This window comes from Bubalus bubalis, chromosome 1, assembly GCF_019923935.1.
Source record: "Bubalus bubalis isolate 160015118507 breed Murrah chromosome 1, NDDB_SH_1, whole genome shotgun sequence".
In the NCBI taxonomy this organism is placed as follows: domain Eukaryota; kingdom Metazoa; phylum Chordata; class Mammalia; order Artiodactyla; family Bovidae; genus Bubalus; species Bubalus bubalis.
In genome coordinates, this window is record NC_059157.1 from 91,454,844 (window position 1) to 91,474,855 (window position 20,012).

Below are 20,012 nucleotides of genomic sequence, written 5' to 3' on the forward strand. Positions count from 1 at the left end.
TTGAGACCACAGTCTGGGCAGACTGCTTTTGGAACCTGCCTTTGGAGCCTGCCTTTTGCTGGGATGAACTGGGTTAACACCACAGCCCTGTGCTTCTAGCCCTGAGGAATACAGCGCAGCCCCGCCATCCCTTCAGGTTTCCTGAGCAATTGCTTCTGTCTTCCAAGTACTCCTTTCAGTTCCTGAATTTCACATAGTTGCTGCGGACGTTTTACGGCTTAGAAGAAAGTCCAAAATAGGATTAAGTGGTTTTTCGGTGGTGGTGGTGGTGGTGGTGGTGGTTAGTATTCAGGCCTTTTTGCTAGGTCACGTACAAGGAGAATAAAAGCAACGGGGTTGTTTTCGGGGATAAGAAAATACGTCAAAAAAGGAAAGATTCAAGGACCAGCCTGTTCTGTGCTCGAGTTTGGCAGACCCATAAAGGGAACAAAACATTGCGCCACTGAGAGGAAAGACGGCCCAAGTAGGGGCATCTCCAGTTGTTCCCTGGGACACTCTGATGTCCGAAGGCGACAGGAGCCGGGTCCCGATAGTGGGCAGAGCTCAGATCAAAGGCGACAGCAGCAGGACGCCCTCGCGAGGGAGAAAAGTTGCACGGACTCCGCAGGGGCCAACTCTTGTGTCCCGGCTCTGGGCAACGCTTAGCGCTCCAAGGCCGCGGCTGTCAGTCAGCACTCTCGGCCCCGCCCCTCCCAGAGCTGGGCCAATCGCAGCCGGGGGTCGGGGGTGAGGCGACGCAGCGGAGTCAGGAAGCCAGGGCCGGGCGGCCTGGTGCTGCGGCTATTGAGCAGGTTGTCAAGGTCCCGGGCAGCTGGAGAGCGCACGGCGGGAGGCCAGACCTGGATGGAGGTGAGTGCGGGCCTGCGGCTTGTGCTCCAGCGCCGGGATGGGCCCCTGTCGCCCGAGCGAACCACTGCCTGGCTCCTCCCGGACGCCTCTCGGCTGCTAAGACCCTTTTCTCCGCGCTTTGGCTCCGGAGTTCCCGGCCCGATGCAGACGAGCTGCCGCCCCTGGGGTCATGGCTGGGGTAACTGAGCCTGGAACGCGAGCCTCCGGCCCAAGGCACGGCTGAGTTGGAGCTGGTCCGGAGTAGCTCGAGCAGCAGCCGGTCCCGGGGCGGGGCAGGGCGCGAGCATCTCCATCCTCGGCTTTCTAGACTTGCCGCAATACCCGCGGGAGCAGCCGCAGCGCGGCGGAGCCCAGAGTTGGGGGCAGCTGAAGACCCTTCTCCCCGACTCCTTTTCTGAGCGGGTACCGAACACTTGGAGACGGCTCCCTCCTCAGCCCCTAACTCCAGTCTCATCGCTGCTTTGAGCCCCAGCTGCCTTTTGGCTGGGTGTCCTCTCAGGCGTTGGATTGTTCTGGTTTTACTGTTGTTTTGGGACATCAGATTTAGGTCGCTTGGGTAGAGTGTGACTTTTACAAGGTGAGATGTGGAGACTCAGCCTGGCCTGTCGCTCGTCTCCACTTGATCAAAGACCACTAGGGTGGTGGTAAGAGGGATTCTCAGGCAGGATTTATACAAAATTTATCATTGTAAAATTTCCCTTGTTTTCATTATTTACCCTAAGGGAGGATTGTTGCCGCATTTTCTAAAAATAGAGGCGATGGGTGCCGCTCCTTACTGTGGTTAATTATCTGTTGGAACATCAGCGTGTGTTTGAAGCTGGCGGCACTCCCGTACCCTGATAATCAATTGTCTCAATCCACCGAGTAAAACAACACAATGTTCCTCCATAGCGTTTGGGCTCCGCTTTCCTTTGACTGTGTTTAATACGTTCTTTGTGCCTGTTATCCTCACAGTCTCTCTGGGCCTGATACAGTGCTATTATTTATTTCTGAGAAAGGAAACGAAGGGACATATCACTGAAGTAGGGTTGGCTCTCCCCATTGCCCCAGAATCGAATTGTCCTGGAGGGACGATGTAAGTTACAATGGAAACATCATTTCAGAAAGGCCATCCCTGAGCAGTTTGTACAAATGGCACCCTCTGGCCACTCTGTGCCAGTGGTTCCCCTACTTGGCTGTGTATTATAATTATCTGCAGACCCTAAATAAAAAGCTGTTTCTCTGGCCCTACTCCCATGGATTCTGATCCAGTTGATGGGGTGTTGTGCAGGCATTGGTATTTGTATAAGCTTCCAGATGATATTAATGGGCATGCGAGATTAAGGACTACCATGTTTTAATAGCGCATTAAAAACATGCCCTATTTTCTTCTTACAGCATATATAGCTTTGTGACTTATTCGATTTGTGTACTTCTCTGTCCTGTGTTTACCCCCATCACTGCCACCCCACCCCCTGGGGCGGCTGGGGGGGTGGTGGTGAATTATGAAAGCGTTAGTGCTGCTTTAAAAGGAGAAAAGAAGGCCTAGGTGAATCAGCATCTTGGGCATGTGAGGTGGGAGTATGTGAAAGAGAAGGGGGTCTGTGGAATGAAATCAGGAAGCAAGTCCTGCAGATGTCTGTCCTTGTGCAGACTTCTGTCCCTGCTTCATTTTTGTTCAAGGATGATCTCATATGGTCTTGGATGAGTCTCCAGTTTTTTCTCTAGAGGGTGCCCTGTTAACTTTCAAAGTCTTACTCAGTACCCTATGAAATACAGCTGTTCTTTGGAGAGTTTGAGCTAGGAGAATTCAATTATAGGTATATTCTGTGTAAATTGTCTTTTGTATGGGTGTCCTTGCATTCCAAATTCTAATTCCAGATACTTGCTCTGATAAATACATTTATGTGGCTAGAAGGTCAGAGTATTTAGGATGAGGACTGTCCCAGAAACTAGATGTGTGGTTGTTCAATAATATACTGTTTTTGTGAAATGGTTGTCTAAGAACATTCGCCCTCTAGAGTGTGGAGTTGCTGCTTCATTTTCTTTTTAGTACCAAACTCAAGTATTTCATTTGTGTGACTGATGATTGTAATTCCAAGTGAGATGGGAGTAGGAAGTCAGATGTCATTGTTGTTCAGTTGCCAAGTCATGTCTGACTCTGGGACCCATGGACTGCAGCACGCCAGGCTTCCCTGTCCTTCACTATCTCTTGGAGCTTGCTCAGACTCATGTCCTTTGAGTCGGTGTTGCCATTCAACCATCTCATCCTCTGTCATCGCCTTCTCCTCCTGCCTTCAATCTTTCCCAGCAACAAGGTCTTTTCCAATGAATCAGCTTTTCCCGTCAGGTGGCCAGATTACTGGAGCTTCAGCTTCAGCATCAGTCCTTCCAATGACTATTCAGGGTTGATTTCCTTCAAACCTGATCAAAACTGGTTTGATCTCCTTGCAGTCCAAGGGACTCTCAAGAATCTTTTCCAGCACCACAGTGTGAAAACACCAGTTCTTTGGTGCTCTGCCTTCTTTATTGTTTAACTCTCACATACATACATGACTACTAGAAAGACCATGCTGCTGCTGCTGCTAAATCACTTCAGTCGTATCCGACTCTGTGCGACCCCATAGACAGCAGCCCACCAGGCTCCTCTGTCCACGGGATTCTCTAGGCAAGAATACTGGAGTGGGTTGCCATTTCCTTCTCCCAGAAAGACCATAGCCATGACTGTATGGACCTTTGTTGGTAAAGTAATGTCTCTGATTTTTAATACATGGTCTAGTTTTGTCATAGCTTTCCTTGTAAGAAGCAGTCATCGTCTAAATTCTTGGCTGTAGTCACCATCTGCAACAATTTTAGAGCCCAAGGAGAGGAAATCTGTTACTTCTTCCACCTTTTCTCCTTCTATTTGCCATGAAGTGATGGGGCCAGATACCTTGACCTTGGTTTTTTTAATATTGAGTTTTAAGCCGGCTTTTCATTAGGTTGGGCTTCCCTTGTGGCTCAGATGGTAAAGAATCTGCCTGCAATGCGGGAGACCTGGGTTTGATCTCTGGGTTGGGAAGATCCCCTGGAGAAGGGAAAAGCTACCCACTCCAGTATTCTGGCCTTGAGAATTCCATGGACAGTCCATGGGGTTGCAAAGGGTCAGACATGACTGAGCGACTTTCACTTTCACTTATTAGGTATCTGACTTCCTAAAGCAGAAGTGGAAGGAAGTCCAATACCTTGGACTAATGGCAGTCAGTATGGGTTTGCCACAGGTCATAAGGAATTTAGTTTGGCACGTAAACAGTCTTAATCAAAATTTGACAAAACAGACCCAGCAGGTCATGGATTTTACTTTTTGCTTGCTCTTTGAACATAAATATGAAGCATGACAGAAGCAGAAGATATTAAGAAGAGGTGGCAAGAATACACAGAAGAACTGTACAAAAAAGATCTTCACGACCCAGATAATCACGATGGTGTGATCACTCATCTAGAGCCAGACATCCTGGAATGTGAAGTCAAGTGGGCTTTAGAAAGCATCACTACAAACAAAGCTAGTGGAGGTGATGGAATTGCAGTTGAGCTATTCCAAATCCTGAAAGATGATGCTGTGAAAGTGCTGCACTCAGTATGCCAGCAAATTTGGAAAACTCAGCAGTGGCCACAGGACTGGAAAAGGTCAGTTTTCATTCCAATCCCAAAGAAAGGCAATGCCAAAGAATGCTCAAACTACCACACAATTGCAGTCATCTCACATGCTAGTAAAGTAATGCTCAAAATTCTCCAAGCCAGGCTTCAGCAATATGTGAACCGTGAACTTCTGATGTTCAAGCTGGTTTTAGAAAAGGCAGAGGAACCAGAGATCAAATTGCCAACATCCTCTGGATCATGGAAAAAGCAAGAGAGTTCCAGAAAAACATCTATTTCTGCTTTATTGATTATGCCAAAGCCCTTGACTGTGTGGATCACAATAAACTATGGAAAATTCTGGAAGAGATGGGAATACCAGACCACCTGACCTGCCTCTTGAGAAATCTGTATGCAGGTCAGGAAGCAACAGTTAGAACTGGACATGGAACAACAGACTGGTTCCAAATAGGAAAAGGAGTTCGTCAAGACTAAATATTGTCACCCTTCTTATTTAACTTATATGCAGAGTACATCATGAGAAACGCTGGACTGGAAGAAACACGAGCTGGAATCAAGATTGCTGGGAGAAATATCAATAACCTCAGATATGCAGATGACACCACCCTTATGGCAGAAGAAGAGGAACTAAAAAGCCTCTTGATGAAAGTGAAAGAGGAGAGTGAAAAAATTGGCTTAAAGCTCAACATTCAGAAAACTAAGATCATGGCATCCAGTCCCATCACTTCATGGGAAATAGATGGGGAAACAGTGTCAGACTTTATTTTTCTGGGCTCCAAAATCACTGCACATGGTGACTGCAGCCATGAAATTAAAAGACGCTTACTCCTTGGAAGGAAAGTTATGACCAACCTAGATAGCATATTCAAAAGCAGAGACATTACTTTGCCAACAAAGGTTCATCTAGTCAAGGCTATGGTTTTTCCTGTGGTCATGTATGGATGTGAGAGTTGGACTGTGAAGAAAGCTGAGCGCCGAAGAATTGATGCTTTTGAAGTGTGGTGTTGGAGAAGACTCTTGAGAGTCCCTTGGACTGCAAGGAGATCCAACCAGTCCATTTGGAAGGAGATCAGCCCTGGGATTTCTTTGGAAGGAATGATGCTAAAGCTGAAACTCCAGTACTTTGCCCACCTCATGTGAAGAGTTGACTCATTGGAAAAGACTCTGATGCTGGGAGGGATTGGGGACAGGAGGAGAAGGGGACGACATAGGCTGAGATGGCTGGATGGCATCACTGACTCGATGGACGTGAGTCTGAGTGAACTCTGGAGTTGGTGATGGACAGGGAGGCCTGGTGTGCTGCGATTCATGGGGTCTCAAAGAGTCGGACACGACTGAGCAACTGAACTGAACTGAACTGAAGTGATGAAGCATGAGTAAGTGTGTTCTAACACTTCAGAGAGATTTGAAAACAAAAGTGCTGAAGTTGAGAGTCCTTACGGAGTGATCACAACTTTTAGATGTGTCCAGTACCTCTTGTTTTCTCTAGTGGTAGGATGGAGCATTGAAGTGCATGATTATTCTAATCTTTAAGAAAAATAAGGACCTGCTGTATAGCACAGGGAACTCAGTACTCTGTAATGAGTAAAGCCTATATGGGAATGTAAAGCCTATATCTAATGTAAAGCCTTTATGGGAAAAGAATCTTAAAAAGGGTGGGGGTATGTATATGTATAAGTGATTCATTGTGCTGTATACCCAAAACTAACATCACATGGTAGATCAACTATACTTCAATAAAATTAAAAAAAAAAAAAACCACAAAAACATATGAAGGTTTTATCCGTGATTTATATTTTTTCCAATTATATTGCTTTTTATAAGGTTTTGACCTTCAGCTCAGATCTGAGAGTAATTTTCTCTGGGTAAGTTTGTGAATATAAATAGCCAGATCTTTTTTTTTTTTTTTAGTGCTAGGAAAGGAAATGTTCCTATCCTTACTCTACCCACTACTTTGTCCTGAAATCTTTGTATATCTCTTGCTTTAAAATTGTATTCTTGATTTCAAATATATTTTCCTTTACTTCATTTTCAGTATCTTTAACCTGTGTTTCATGTACTTATCTCTGTTGCAGCAGAAAGAATGGTATAAAAATGAAAAACCTCAACATGTGCTTCAAATGTGACAAGAAAAGAATAAGGGCTATCATGATTGAGTTCAGACTTTACACTGAAGGTAAGTAAACCCTAATTTCTTAGTTTCAAAAAGTAGCTCTTGGGAACTGGAAATTTCCAGAAAAAGAAAAAAGGTAAATTAAACTCAATTATATATTTTTATTTTGGATTTGATCTTGGAAGCTTTTTAGAGTCATTCCTATCTAACACTATTTTTCTTACTCAATTCTAAGGCAATTTGAGATACCAAATAATATTTTCCTGCTTTATTTGCAAATAGATTTCTTGTTATAATGCCTAGGTTTTATATTTGTAGGAAAACCCCAAAAATCTGTTAGATATTTCTTTTCTTACTTTGGAATCTTTCATTTTAAATTTGTTTTCTTGTATCTGATTTAATGCCTTATTTCTCCTTATGGCTCCTTTTTAATTATTACTTTTAGAAACCAGCTTGATTCTTTATATTTGTGACTTATATTTCCTGGCAGAGATGAAGGAGAAAAACAAAACCTGCCCAAAGATGACAACTATCAACATTTTAGTATATGTCTTTTTAAAGGGAGGTTTGGCTAGTACACCTCAGGCTATAGGTGTACAGATGGATCTTTCAGTCTCAGCATTCCACCTACTTGTAGCAGGAAGTAGGTCTTTTCCAGGCGTGACCCTCCATGAGGATTTTCATCAGAAGTCCCTGCCTGTGAGGGGCTTCTTGCATATTTGCATTGCTGCCTATAAGGCCTTTTGTTCCTTTAGCTCCAAGGTCTCCAGGCCTCACCATCCTTCTGCACCATTGCTGTGCTGCTTCTGACCAGCTTGAGCCATACTGACATCCTCTAGACTCCTGGCCTTCGTGCAGTACATAGACCACAGCTGCAGTGGTACAGCTGAGCTTCTGTGCAGTATCATGTTTGGTCTTCTCCCTCTGGCCATCAGGGAAACCTATGGTTCTTATGGCCAACTCCTTGAGAAGGGTTTCTGCAGAGGAGCAGTTGGGGCACTGGTGACAGAATTATTTCCTTTATTTCACAGTCATTTCCTTCCTAGAATTTGCAGGCATTTCAGGGTGGGTAGGTAGCTGGGTCTTGGAGAGGGGCTGGTGTTTTGGGGCCATGAAATGGTTAAGTGCAGTCTTTCATATTACCTGGCGTCTCTGTGGAGGTGGCCAGGTACCAGGGTCCAGCCCCAGTGGATCCAGGGAACTTGAAGGGGGGACGGCGTCGGTGACCAGGATACGATAGAATTAAAGATATAAAGAGTGGTTAAATAAGGATAGCTCAGTAGGAAAGTTCAGTGGAGAAAAGAGGCTGAATAACTTGGTTTATGTTGAAAGCCAGTAAAATTCCAAGACAAGGAATTTGCGTCACCTATGTAGGCCACAGGCGTCCTCCTGTTCTCCCGAAGGAGAGGAGACACTAAGGCCTCCCCAGTCAGATCTTAGAAGCCCAGGCATAATTAGTAGGCTTGACGAGCCTCCATGCTACAGATGGGAATTCAGCCAGAAGGTGACAGAAAGAACGACATAGGGAGACCAAGCTTTGGTGAACAAGGCCCGCACTTTTATTTTCCAAAGTAGTTTTTATACCTTAAGTTGTGCATAGAGGATAATGGGTGAAGGTCAGCAGTCCTTGATCCTTATGGAAGCCAGGCTTTCAAACTTATCATATGCAAAAGTTTAGGTGATTTACATCATCTTCTGGCCAGGGGGCCTGTTAACATTTTATGACCCTTTCTTCAGAAAACTTATTTTTCTCTAAAGGTGATTATTCTAAAGTCAGGCGCCACCCTCCAAAAGCATTAGATAAAGTTGCATTCCTATAGGGCAAAGGTGTGGTGGGCTATAACAAGAAAAGAATTAACTCAAGGGTCCAAGGTTACAAACATTAAAGCTACTACTTATATTCCTATACACCGATTATATTAATCAATACACTCCCAGAGACACAGTAGGTAAGGGATATGGAAACTTAGCAGTAAACATTGACCCAACAAGTGAAAAACCCTTCACCAATACAATTTCTAATCAATCTTTTAACTGCTCAAAGGAATCTGTATTTAGACAGTTTAGAACATCTCATGCCTCTCATGGTTGGGAGGCTGTGAACAATCACATGTGGCCAGAAGAACCTGTTCAGGCAGGCTAGAGGACTTCCAAAGGAGTTTGTAGGTTGAAACACTCTTGTCACGCCCAAGAACTTTATTAACTGGAGCTGTAAGTTAACTCTTTTTCAGAGAGAGATGGTGGGGGACAGCCCCCCGTAAAGTCAGAGGTGTAGGTGAGAGCACAAAGCAGTAAAGTAGGCAGACTCTGGTTTTGGGGGTAGGTGCTCGAAAATTTCCAGGGGGACTCCTGAGGCTCGATCCCGCCTTTGTGTATGCCGAGCCTCCTTCCTCATGACCTTTGCCACGGGCGGAGTTCCTCACACTGGCTCCCAGCAGCCAGGAGTGCAAGATTTCTTTCTCTTTAATTTAGGAGGGAAATACCTTTTACCTAATATGAATGTAAGCTTTGCCAGGAGGATTTCTGGCATTTAGTACAGTGTGCAATACAGAGTTGTTGTGTAGTTGCTCAGTTGTGTCTGACTCTTTGTGACCTCATGGCCGGTAGCCACCAGGTTCCTCTGTCCATGGGATTTCCCAGACAAGAAAACTGGAGTGGGTTGCCATTTCCTTCTCTAGGTGATCTTCCTGACCCATGGATTAAACCCATGGCTCCTGCATTGGCAGGTGGATTCTTTACCACTGAGCTACCAGGGAAGCCCCAGGCCTCCGTAATTATTCATTGTGTGGATTGTTGAATCAACATATATCATGCAAAGAGCTGAGTACTGGGAAGGAATCCAAAAGTATGGTACATTGTTATCTTTAAGTTGCTTTTTTTGGGATATATAGTTTGTTTTTTTCAATATAATCTTTATTGGTATATTTGGGGAGACTAGAAATACATACAAATATAGAGATCAGCTGAGAAGTGGAAAAAGTAAGTGCTTTGGGAATTCTCAGGATGGAAAGCATAGTGGAATAGCTTAGCCTCATTTCCTTTATGACACTGGGGTGAGGAAGGGTTGTTGTCTGTCCTTGTGGTGTGGGAATGGGAACAGATTAGATCAGAGGAGTAGGGGAGTGAGGGAAGAGGGGGCTTGCCAGGTCCAACACAAAAGGGAGGAGTGTTGGTGCAGCTGAGGTATCCTGAGGCCCTCTGCACTGGGATTATACACCCTCTTCACCTTGACCTCTCTACCCTGCTTTCCATGGAAATCATCACTGGGAACAAAATACTAGCAGCTTCACTGCTTACCTGTATCATAATAGCAACTGGAGAGAGTATTTTAAAAATGATTACATGGAAGAATAGTAAGGAGCAGCCTACTCTCAAGTCCTCTGCCTTCAGCAGATGTGATGAAGGATTAGGGTGACCTGTTACTCCTCACACTTAGCTTTCATCTCCTGCATCTTTAGGGCAGGTATCTTTCCTCTTGTGCCTTGTTACTCAACTGAGGGGGCATCAGGGCTGCCTGTGGGGTAGGGGAGCCAGAAACCCAAAGGGTGTTTGCTGTCTCTTGACATACAGAGGGATGGCATTCCTGTTTTCCAGAGGTTATCAGAATGGTTTGCACCTAACCCCAGAACTCCTTATAAAATCACAGGTTTTCCTCTTGTTATTGTTGATTCATTAAGTCATGTCCAACTCTTTGCAACTTCATGAACTATAGCCTGCCAGGCTCCTCTGTCTATGGAATTTCCCAGACAAAGAACACTGGAGTGGGTTGCTATTTCCTTCTCCAGGGTATCTTCCCAACCCAGGGATTGAACCCAGGTCTCCTGCATTAGCAGGCATATTCTTTACCACTGAGCCACGAGGGAAGCCCATAATTACCCTAGTAATCTTGAGAGTCCCTTGGCCTGCAAAAAGATACAAGTCCATCCTAAAGGAGATCAGTCCTGGGTGTTCATTGGTAGGACTGATGTTGAAGCTGAAACTCCAATACTTTGGCCACCTGATGTGAAGAGCTGACCCATTAGAAAAGACCCTAATGCTGGGAAAGATTGAGGGCAAGAGGAGAAGGGGATGACAGAGGATGAGATGGTTGGATGGCATCACCGACTCAATGGACGTGGGTTTGGGTGGACTCCAGGAGTTGGTGATGGACAGGGAGGCCTGGCGAGCTGCAGTTCATGTGGTAGCAAAGAGTCGGACACGACTGAGCGACTGAACTGAACCGAATGTAATAAAATTTAAACTGTAAAGGAAGGGAAGTTATTTATTTAGACCTCTTTAGAAAATTAACATGTGAATTTTGTAATTTCTAAGAATCTGAAGATGTTCTTCTTTGCTTTCTTAAAAGTTAAAACATAAATAGGAAGCAGGAGAAGTATCTCTATTTACATGAAAACCTGGAGCTGGGTTTGAGTAAATTGTCCAAATGTGGAGTAGTTCCTGCTGTGCTCTGGCTCTTTGCTTTGTCTTATGACTCTGGGCCTTGGATAAGGTTAAGGAAGAGGAAATACAGTGTTTTTCCTTTTACTCCACCCTAAACTGTCGTAATTGGTGATCTGTTTGCTCATCTCTCCTCTTTGAAGGAATCCTTTGGAGAAAAATGTGCTTTTAAAATCCATACCAGTTGCTCTTCTATACAAAGAACTCTTAATGAAACTAAACAGAAAAGAAGCAGATCAAACCGAAAGCTCATCTGCATCTCAGAAAAGCAAAGACATGGAGTTTTTTAAATTTTTTATTGAAGGATAATTGCTTTACAGAATTTTGTTGTTTTCTGTCAAACCTCAACATGAATCAGCCATAGGTATACATATATGCCCTCTCTTTGAACCTCCCTCCCATCTCTCTCCTCATCCCACCCCTCTAGGTTGATACAGAGGCCCTGTTTGAGTTTCCTGAGCAATACAGCAAATTCCTGTTGGCTATCTCATTTACATATGGTAATGTAAGTTTCCATGTAACTTTTTCCATACATATCACCCACCCCTCTCCCCATGTCCATAAGTCTATTCTCCATGTCTGTTTCTCCATTGTTGCCTTGTAAATAAATTGTTCAGTACCATTTTTCTAGATTCCATATATATGCATTAGAATACGATATTTATCTTTCTCTTTCTGACTGACTTCACTCTGTATAATAGGTTCTAGGTTCATCTACCTCATTAGAACTGACTCAAAGCTGTTCCTTTTTATGGCTGAGTAATATTCCATTGGCTGTGTATATGTACCATGACTACTTCATCCATTCATCTGTCAGAGGACATCTAGGTTGCTTCCATGTTCTAGCTACTGTAAATAGTGCTGCAATGAACAATGGGATACATTTGTCTTTTTCAATTTTGGTTTCCTCAATGTATAAGCCTAGGAATGGGGTTGCTGGGTCATATGGTGGTTTTACTCCTAGTTTTTTAAGGAATCTCCATACCGTCTTCCATAGGGGCTGTACCAATTTACATTCCCACCATCAGTGCAAGAGTGTCCCCTTTTCTCCACACCCTCTCCAGCATTTATTGTTTGTAGACTTTTTGATGAGGGCCATTCTGACTGGTGTGAGGTGATATCTCATTGTAGTTTTGATTTGCATTTCTCTAATAACGAGCAGTGTTGAGCATCTTTTCATGTGTTTGTTAGCCATCTGTAAAGACATGGAGTTTTGAGCAATGAAAGGAGCCATGGGTCGGCCATGGGTGATCAAGACACAGCCAGACAATGTGGATCAACTTCTTCAAACTACGGCTGTTCTGCTGTCTGCTTGCAGTGTTGATGGTGGTGGTGCTGGTCGTCAATGTTACTCAGGTAGAGGTGAGTCCTCAGCATGCTTCTTCATAACTAAGGGAACCACATCAGGGGATTTGGGGCTAATGAGTCTGGAAAATATTGATCATCGGGAAACTAATCCTGGTCACAGTTCTTGTTTTCATTAATTCAGTAAGTATTTGAGTGCCTTCAATGGTTGTATACTCTGCTAGTCACCAAAGGTACAGTGATTGGTACCTATGGATCTCATATTCTAAATGTGCATGGGAGAAAATATAAGTTATAAGTAAGCATAAAATATAATAATAAATGATAATTAGAAATCGTGAGAAGTATTGTAGAGAAAAGAAAGTGGGTTACTGTGTTGTTGTTCAGTTGCTCAGTCATGCCCCACTCTTTGTGACCCCATGGACTGCAGCATGCCAGGCTTCTCTGTCCTTCAGCATCTCCCAGAGCTTGCTTAAACTCATGTCCATTGCATCATTGATGCCATCCAACCATCTCATCCTCTGTCATCCCCTTCTCCTCCTGCCTTCAATCTTTCCCAGCATCAAGGTCTTTTCTAATGAGTCGGCGCTTCACATCAGGTGGCCAAAGTATTGGAGCTTCAGCTTCAGCATCAGTCCTTACAGTGAATATTCAGGATTGATTTCCTTTAGGATTGACTGGTTTGATCTCCTTGCATCCAAGGGACTCTCAGTAGTCTTTTCCGAAACTACAGTTCAGTAGCTTTAGAATGATGAAAGAAAGCCTTTCAAGGAGGGGACCTTTCATCTGACTCCTGGCAAAAAACTGAAGGAGATTTTCAGGGGATGGAGTTCATGGTGAGTGTTATAAAGACTGTGTGTGGCTCTCCAGGCGGGGACCACATATTATGGAACCCTTACAGTGCCTGGTGCCAAGAAGGTATTTAGTAATAGTCCCCTTTCCCCTTCTCTTCTAAAAATTCCCTTCATGAACTCACATACACTGAAATTTATGGAGTATTTCCTATCTAAAATCATGCTGTTCTTTTAATTTTGTTGGCTTGTGGTGCTTCTCAGGTCACAGGTCCAAGTTAATTCTGGTTATCTCTTTGCTCTTTGGATATTGCTGTGGACTGACTGACTGTCCAGCATCCCGGCCCTACGGGAGTTCAGGTTATACTGTTCTCTTTTATCCTTTCAGATGTTTCTTTTCCCCAGTCTCCAGGAGTTTGCTTATGCACATATGCTCTTTAGTACTCTGCTGAATACTTATTTTGGACTCTCTGCAGATCTCCTGAGTTCTCTTTGTGTGTAGCTCTCTTCTCCTGTTACTGTCCTATGGGTTCTAATCGGCTGTAAGACTCTCGGCCATCTCCTCAATTTAGGGTGTTCACCAGGCTCCTGCTGGGTTCTGTCTCCTACTGCTGCAGCCTGGAGATGCTCTCAAGGCTGTCAGTGGAGGGCAAACACTCCCAGGAATCATTTTCTTTTTTTTTTTTTCCAGGAATCATTTTCTATATTTCCCATCTTTCAGGTTGTCAGCAAAGGGCAGTCAATCATGGGAATCATTTCCTTTATTTCCCATCTTTCAGGCATCATTTCTTTTGTTGTCTAACGTGCTGTGTCTGGAGAACCACTGTTTCAGGTAGAAGAGTAAATCTCACCATTTCTCTGTCTTGGTTGCAAGCAGAAGTCTGGGAGACTTGAAACTGAAGGGAAAGACTTAATAGAGAAGCTGGAGAGAAGGTTCAGTGGACAAAGGGGAGCTGGAGAGGATGGGACTTAGAGCACAGACGGAGCACATAATGATGTAGGACAAGGGACACGTTTCATAGTGTGTGTTCTTGTTATCATTTTATTATTATGTAGGGGGAGGTGTGCTCCTTCCTCTGATATAAGAGGGAAAATTGTCATAATGGGTAATAATGTGGATACGTCTTCTGCTGGAAGGTGAAACATTGAGGGAGTTCTTATCTAGACGGGAGGTGGAAGGTGGGAGGGAGGTGGTGCCCAGAAGACTGGTTCAGATGGGCTTGAAAGAATGGGAGTGTGGGATGGAGCTTGATCCTGCAGGATGATAGAGGGACAGTGACTTTCCAGATCACATGTGTACGTGGTGCTTATCTGCATTGATTTTGTGAGGGTGTGTATTTTACTGCTTTCAACAGTCGGTGTAAGAATAGAGAAGATGGTTGTGTATTAGGAGGTCTGGGACGGCTGGGAGGTAGGAAAAGGGAGAAGGAGAGACTTGAGAGGGTAAGCCATTCATTCGTGGGTGCTCAGGCCTGTCCAGCTCTCTGCGACCCCATGGACTGCAACCCGCCAGGCTTCTCTGTCTATGGAATTTTCCAGGCAAGAATACTGGAATGGGTTGCCATTTCCTATTCCATGGGTAAGCCATAGTCCACATCATTAATGTTATTGCAGTCAGGAAGGAATATTAGGAATTATTGTTAGAAACCCTCTTAATAGTCCTGCTGTGGTTCTTAGAAACTTTTGGAAAATGTCCACTAACAGCTCCAACTGTCTGCATGAACACAAACCAAACAATAATGGAGAAGGGAGGTGGCAAGTAAGAAATGATGTAGGACAGTTTTGATATTAAAATTTATATAAACAGATCTTTTTGTGGAGTGTGGTAAAACACTTTGCCTTGTCTAAAGATGTCATCTTGTCCAGGCTGAGAATATTGTCATGACTTTTAAACCATTCAGTTTATTTCTGTGACATTAATAGTTAAAGAAGCCTGGGCTGTGGGGTGGGGAGTGGGAAAGGCTTGAACCTTGGCCGTCTGCCATCCCTTAATCCCTGGTCCATCCTAGGCTTCTGATTGTGACTGTACTTTGCTTGCATTTAGACTATCTGAGCATTTTCTAAAAAGTACAGACTCAATTTTAATTAAAAATATCACATAAGAAAATTAGCCATTACAGTGATGAGGGGAGAAAAAGCATTTTCAAATGTGCCACATTCAGAGCTGGTTAAGATAAATGAAACAAACAAATACTGAATGCAGCAAATAATCTTTCCATTGGTAACAGGTCTCCTTCACGTTTTTGTTTTTGCATCTCACTCTCAAGTTAGTCTTCTTTATATTGTATATATGGAGTGTTTTGCAATTTAAGAAAAATATTTCCTTTGTCACAACTATTACATTTTTATTTATTTTTCCAACAGAAAATGTGATTAGATACTTTAAACTCTTCAACTTCTGAAACATTAATAAATATTTATTGAATGAAAGTTGAATACATTAAAAATAATTCATGGGGCTTTTGAAAAATGCAAATCCTAAGACTTCTTGTCTGCTCCATCTCAGGTGTATCCCAACACAATCCCCACATTTCCTAAGATATGGTCAAATTCAGTTATATAAGTAAAGGAACAAATGAAATCCACAAACAAGCAAAACCCCTCTAGTTAGGTGATTTTGAATAGAACAACTACTATAGTAAATTAACAGATTTCTGAATTTCTAAAAGTCTCTGAATGTCACATTGGTATAAATGGTAAGCTGAATAAGGCCCCCAAAGACGTCAGTGTTTGAATTTCCAGAACCTATGAATATGTTGTCTAATAAAAGGAACTTTGCAGACAAGTTGCAGTTAAGGATATTGAGGCAGGGATATTATTCAGGATTATCTGGGTGGGCCCAATATAATCATGTGGGTCTTTATAAGGGAGTGGCAGAAAGGTAGATATGGTATGATATATAGATATAATAATCTACCTGGATATTAGATATAAGAGTGATGTAGGTAGAAACCATGCTCTCCTGGCAGAAAGGTAGATTTGATATGATAGGTAGATATGATAATCTACCTGAATATTAGATATTAGAGTGGATATTAGAGTGATGTAGGTAGAAACCATCCTCTCATATCATATATGAGAAGGAAGTATATGTTTTGATATCTAGCAAAAGGTTGTAGGGAGAATTCCGTGTTATTTTTCTGATAAACTCTTATTGAGCATTGGCTGTATTTGTTTGTTTTTTCCTCATTTATTGATATTTTAAATATATATGTTTTCTGATTATTAAAACAATACCAGTGTTTTAGGGCTTTTGGCTGCAAGTAAAGAAAGCTGGTTCAATCTGGTTTTAATATTAAGGAATAATATTCATTTAGAATAGAAGTTGGGAAGTAGGTTGGGCATAGTTTAGGCTCCATTTCTCTGTAAGTCTCTCAGCTTTGCCCTCCTTCATCATGCATTATCTATGGCACCCACTTTCATGGTTGGATTTTACATTGCTACACAGCAGCAGGTAGTTGCTTTCTTACACATGTCCAGCTTGAGATACAGTTTTTTTCATTGGCAGGTAAAATCAGAGAGCTGTTCCCAGAGTACTGGTGATGTCTGGATTTGGGTGCATGCATCCCTCAGAATCCTCCAGCAGCTTTTCATAGAATACAACTGGGTCACAGGCCCATTCCTGAATCAGTCGCTTGGGATTATCCATTGAACAGTCAGGCCCTGAACTGACAAGTCAGTAAATGGCAGTGAAATGAATGAGGGATGGGCAAGCATAGGGTTCACTCCAGTCCACACCTTAGAGTGGCTCCAGGAATGACTGCTGGTGTTTCCTCTGGGCTCTGAATTTTAAAATATGGCAGACCTTGAAGTTGTCCTTGGCACTGACCTAAAACAGAGTTTTCATTTAGGAAAGTTAAGCAAATTGACCTTTTCACAGTCTTTTGTATTCATCCGTTTTGGCTGCACTGGGTCGTAGTTGAGGCTTGAGGGATCGTCAATCTTCGTTGTGGCATGTGGTATCTTTAGTTGTAGTTTGTGGGATCTAGTTCCCCGACGAGGGATTGAATCTGCTCTCCCCTGCATTGGGAGCTTGGAGTCTTAGCCCCTGGACCACTAGAGAAGTCCCTCTTTTTAAGTAAAATCCAGGTGACTTGGGCTTCCCTGGTGGCTCAGACAGTAAGGAGTCTGCCTGCAATGCAGGAGACCCAGGTGTGATCCCTGGGTCAGGGGAGAAGGAAATGGCAACCCACTCCAGTATTCTTGCCTCAAGAATCCTATGGACAGAGGAGCCTGGCAGGTTACAGAAGAGTTGTATACATGTACACAAGAGTTGTACATGACTGAGTGACTAGGACTTTCACATTTCAGGTGAGTAGCACCAAGTGTATGGTGATTCTTGGATTGGGCTGCATGGGTCATTTTTCTGGTCTTTAATTGGTAGCTTGTGGCTACCCAAGGAACAAGAGTGACTGTGGGAGAGGAAAAGAGGAAAAACAAAGGAGAAGGGGGCATGTTGTGAGCACATAGCACATGGTTTGGTCCTTAGTGTTTTGTCATAGCCTCACAAGAACTAAAAAGGAGAGGGAGGCGGGAATATTTCCTAAAAGATAATCAAAAGGTAAGGGAACTTCTCCTGTTTTTAAAAAGTTGAGATATAATTGGCAGACAAATGGATAAGAAAGCTGTGGTATATATACACAATGAAATATTACTCAGCTATTAAAAAGAATGCTTTTGAATCAGTTCTAATGAGGTGGATGAAACTGGAGCCTATTATACAGAGTGAAGTAAGTCAGAAGGAAAAACACCAATACAGTATATTAAAGCATATATCTGGAATTAAGAAAGATGGCAATGATGACCCTATATGTGAGACAACAAAAGAGACACAGATGTAAAGAACAGACTTTTGGACTCTGTGGAAGAAGGCAAGGGTGGGATGGTTTGAGACAATAGCACTGAAACATGATTATTATCATATGTGAAATAGATCGCCGGTCCAGGTTTGACGCATGAGACAGGGTGCTCAGGGCTGGTGCACTGGGATGACCCAGAGGGATGGGATGGGGAGGGAGGTGGGAGGAGGGTTTGGGTGGGGAACACATGTACACCCGTGGCTGATTCATGTCAATGTATGGCAAAAACCACTACAATATTGTAATTAGCCTCCAATTAAAATAAATAAATTAATTAAAAAAGAATAAAAGACCTGCAATTTAAAAAATTGAGATATAATTTACATATAATGTTGTGTAAGTTTAAGGTGTGCAATATGTTGATTTGATACATTTGTATATTGCAATATGATTATCAATACTGTGTTAGCTAGCACTTCTTTCATGTCACTTAATTACCATTTCTTTTAGGTTGAGGGACAGTTAAGATCTTGTCTCTTAGCAGCTTTGAAGTTTATTACATACACTTACTTAAGTAATACAGTAATACGGTTTTGTTGCCTATTGTCACTATGCTATGCCTTCCATGTCCAGGATTTATTTATATACCTGTTGCAAGGTTGTACCCTTAAACAATGTCTACCCAATTTCCCATTCCCTAGCTTCTGGTAGTCACCAGTCTATATTTTTATGAATTCAGTTTTTATTAAAAACCCTTGATTCCATTCACACACACTGCACCCCCCCACCGCCCCCCACCACACTGCCTTACAGGATCTTAGTTCCCCAAGCAGGAATCAAACCCAGGTTTCTGTTTAGAAATTCACTGAGAGCCGAATGGGCATTCTTTTATAGTTTACAATATTTTTTCCTTTGGCTGCTTTTTTAGGATTTTCTTTTTATACTTGGTTTTTGACAGTTTCACTATAATGTGTCGTGGAGAAGATCTTTTTGCATAGAGATAATAGGGTGATCTATTAGATTTTTGAGTTTGGTTGTCAAAGTATATCCCTAGGTTTGGGAAGTTCTCAACTATTGTTTCTTTAAATAATCTCTCTGCCCCCCTTTTCCCTCTCTCAAACCATGATTATTCTAATATTTGTACACATGGTGGCATCATATAGAACATGTAAGCTTTCTATGCTCTTTTTCATTCTTTTTTCTCTTGTGTTCTCTTCTGATTGGGCTATTTCAGAGTTCCTGCCCCCTTATTCAGTCTTCCATTTGATCTGTTCTAAATGCTCTTTATTGCATTTTTCATTTTATTCATTGAATTTTTCAGCTCCAGAATTTCCATTTGCGTCTTCTTTATGATTTCTTTCTCTGTAAATTTCTGATTTTATTCATGTATTTTTTTTATTTGTCTTTGTTGTAATATAGCCCATTGAGTTTCCCTGAAGAGCTATTTTGAATTCTTTTTTTTTTTTTTTTTTAATTTTACTTATTTATTCTTGGCTGTGCTGGTCTTTGTTGCTGCTTTTCTCTAGTCGCGGAGAATGGGGCCACTCTTTAGTTGTGGTGCATGAGCTTCTCATTGCAGGGACTTCTCTTGTTGCGGAGCACTGGCGCTTGGCATGCAGATTTCAGTAGTTGTAGCCCCTGGCTATATAGAGCGCAGGCTCAGAAGTTGTAGTGCATGGGCTTAGTTGCCCTGTGGCATGTGGGATCTTCCCGGATCAGGGATCAAACCTGCATCTCCTGCACTGGCAGGCAGACTCCACTGAGCCACCAGGGAAGCCCAGCTATTTTGAATTCTTTATCAAAGGCTAAATTCTGTGCCTTTGAGCATGGTTATTGGAGGATGATTGTTACCTTTTTGTGATGACATGTTTCCATGATTCCTTATGTTCCTTGTACATTTGCATTGCTGCTTTCATGCTTGAAGTAGCAGACATCTGCTGCTGTCTTACTGGTTCCCTTCAGATGGGGTAAGATGTTCATCAGTCCTGTTTTAGCTGTCTATTTTGCTTGCCCTCACATGGGTACACTTGCTTTCCACATCTTGCTTCTTGTGACACAATTCTTAAGCTTTTCTTAAGACCCACTAGGCTAGCCGCTGTTAAC

At 42.9% G+C, this 20,012-nt stretch overlaps 1 protein-coding gene across 3 annotated transcripts in view; it reads left to right on the forward strand.

Moving 5' to 3' along the window:
- Positions 1-479: 479 nt before the first annotated feature.
- Positions 480-20,012, forward strand: part of NXPE3 (neurexophilin and PC-esterase domain family member 3) — a 55,948-nt gene continuing 36,415 nt past the window's right edge. Inside the window, exons 1-4 of one of the 3 annotated variants that reach the window (XM_025283201.3) lie at positions 480-849; positions 6,540-6,640; positions 11,442-11,519; positions 12,206-12,376. In XM_025283201.3, the coding sequence (XP_025138986.1) occupies positions 12,284-12,376 (93 nt within the window). In that variant the 5' untranslated portion in view covers positions 480-849; positions 6,540-6,640; positions 11,442-11,519; positions 12,206-12,283. The remainder of the gene's footprint in view (positions 850-6,539; positions 6,641-11,441; positions 11,520-12,205; positions 12,377-20,012) is intronic. The other 2 variants (XM_025283209.3, XM_006050471.4) reach the window with 2 other exon arrangements.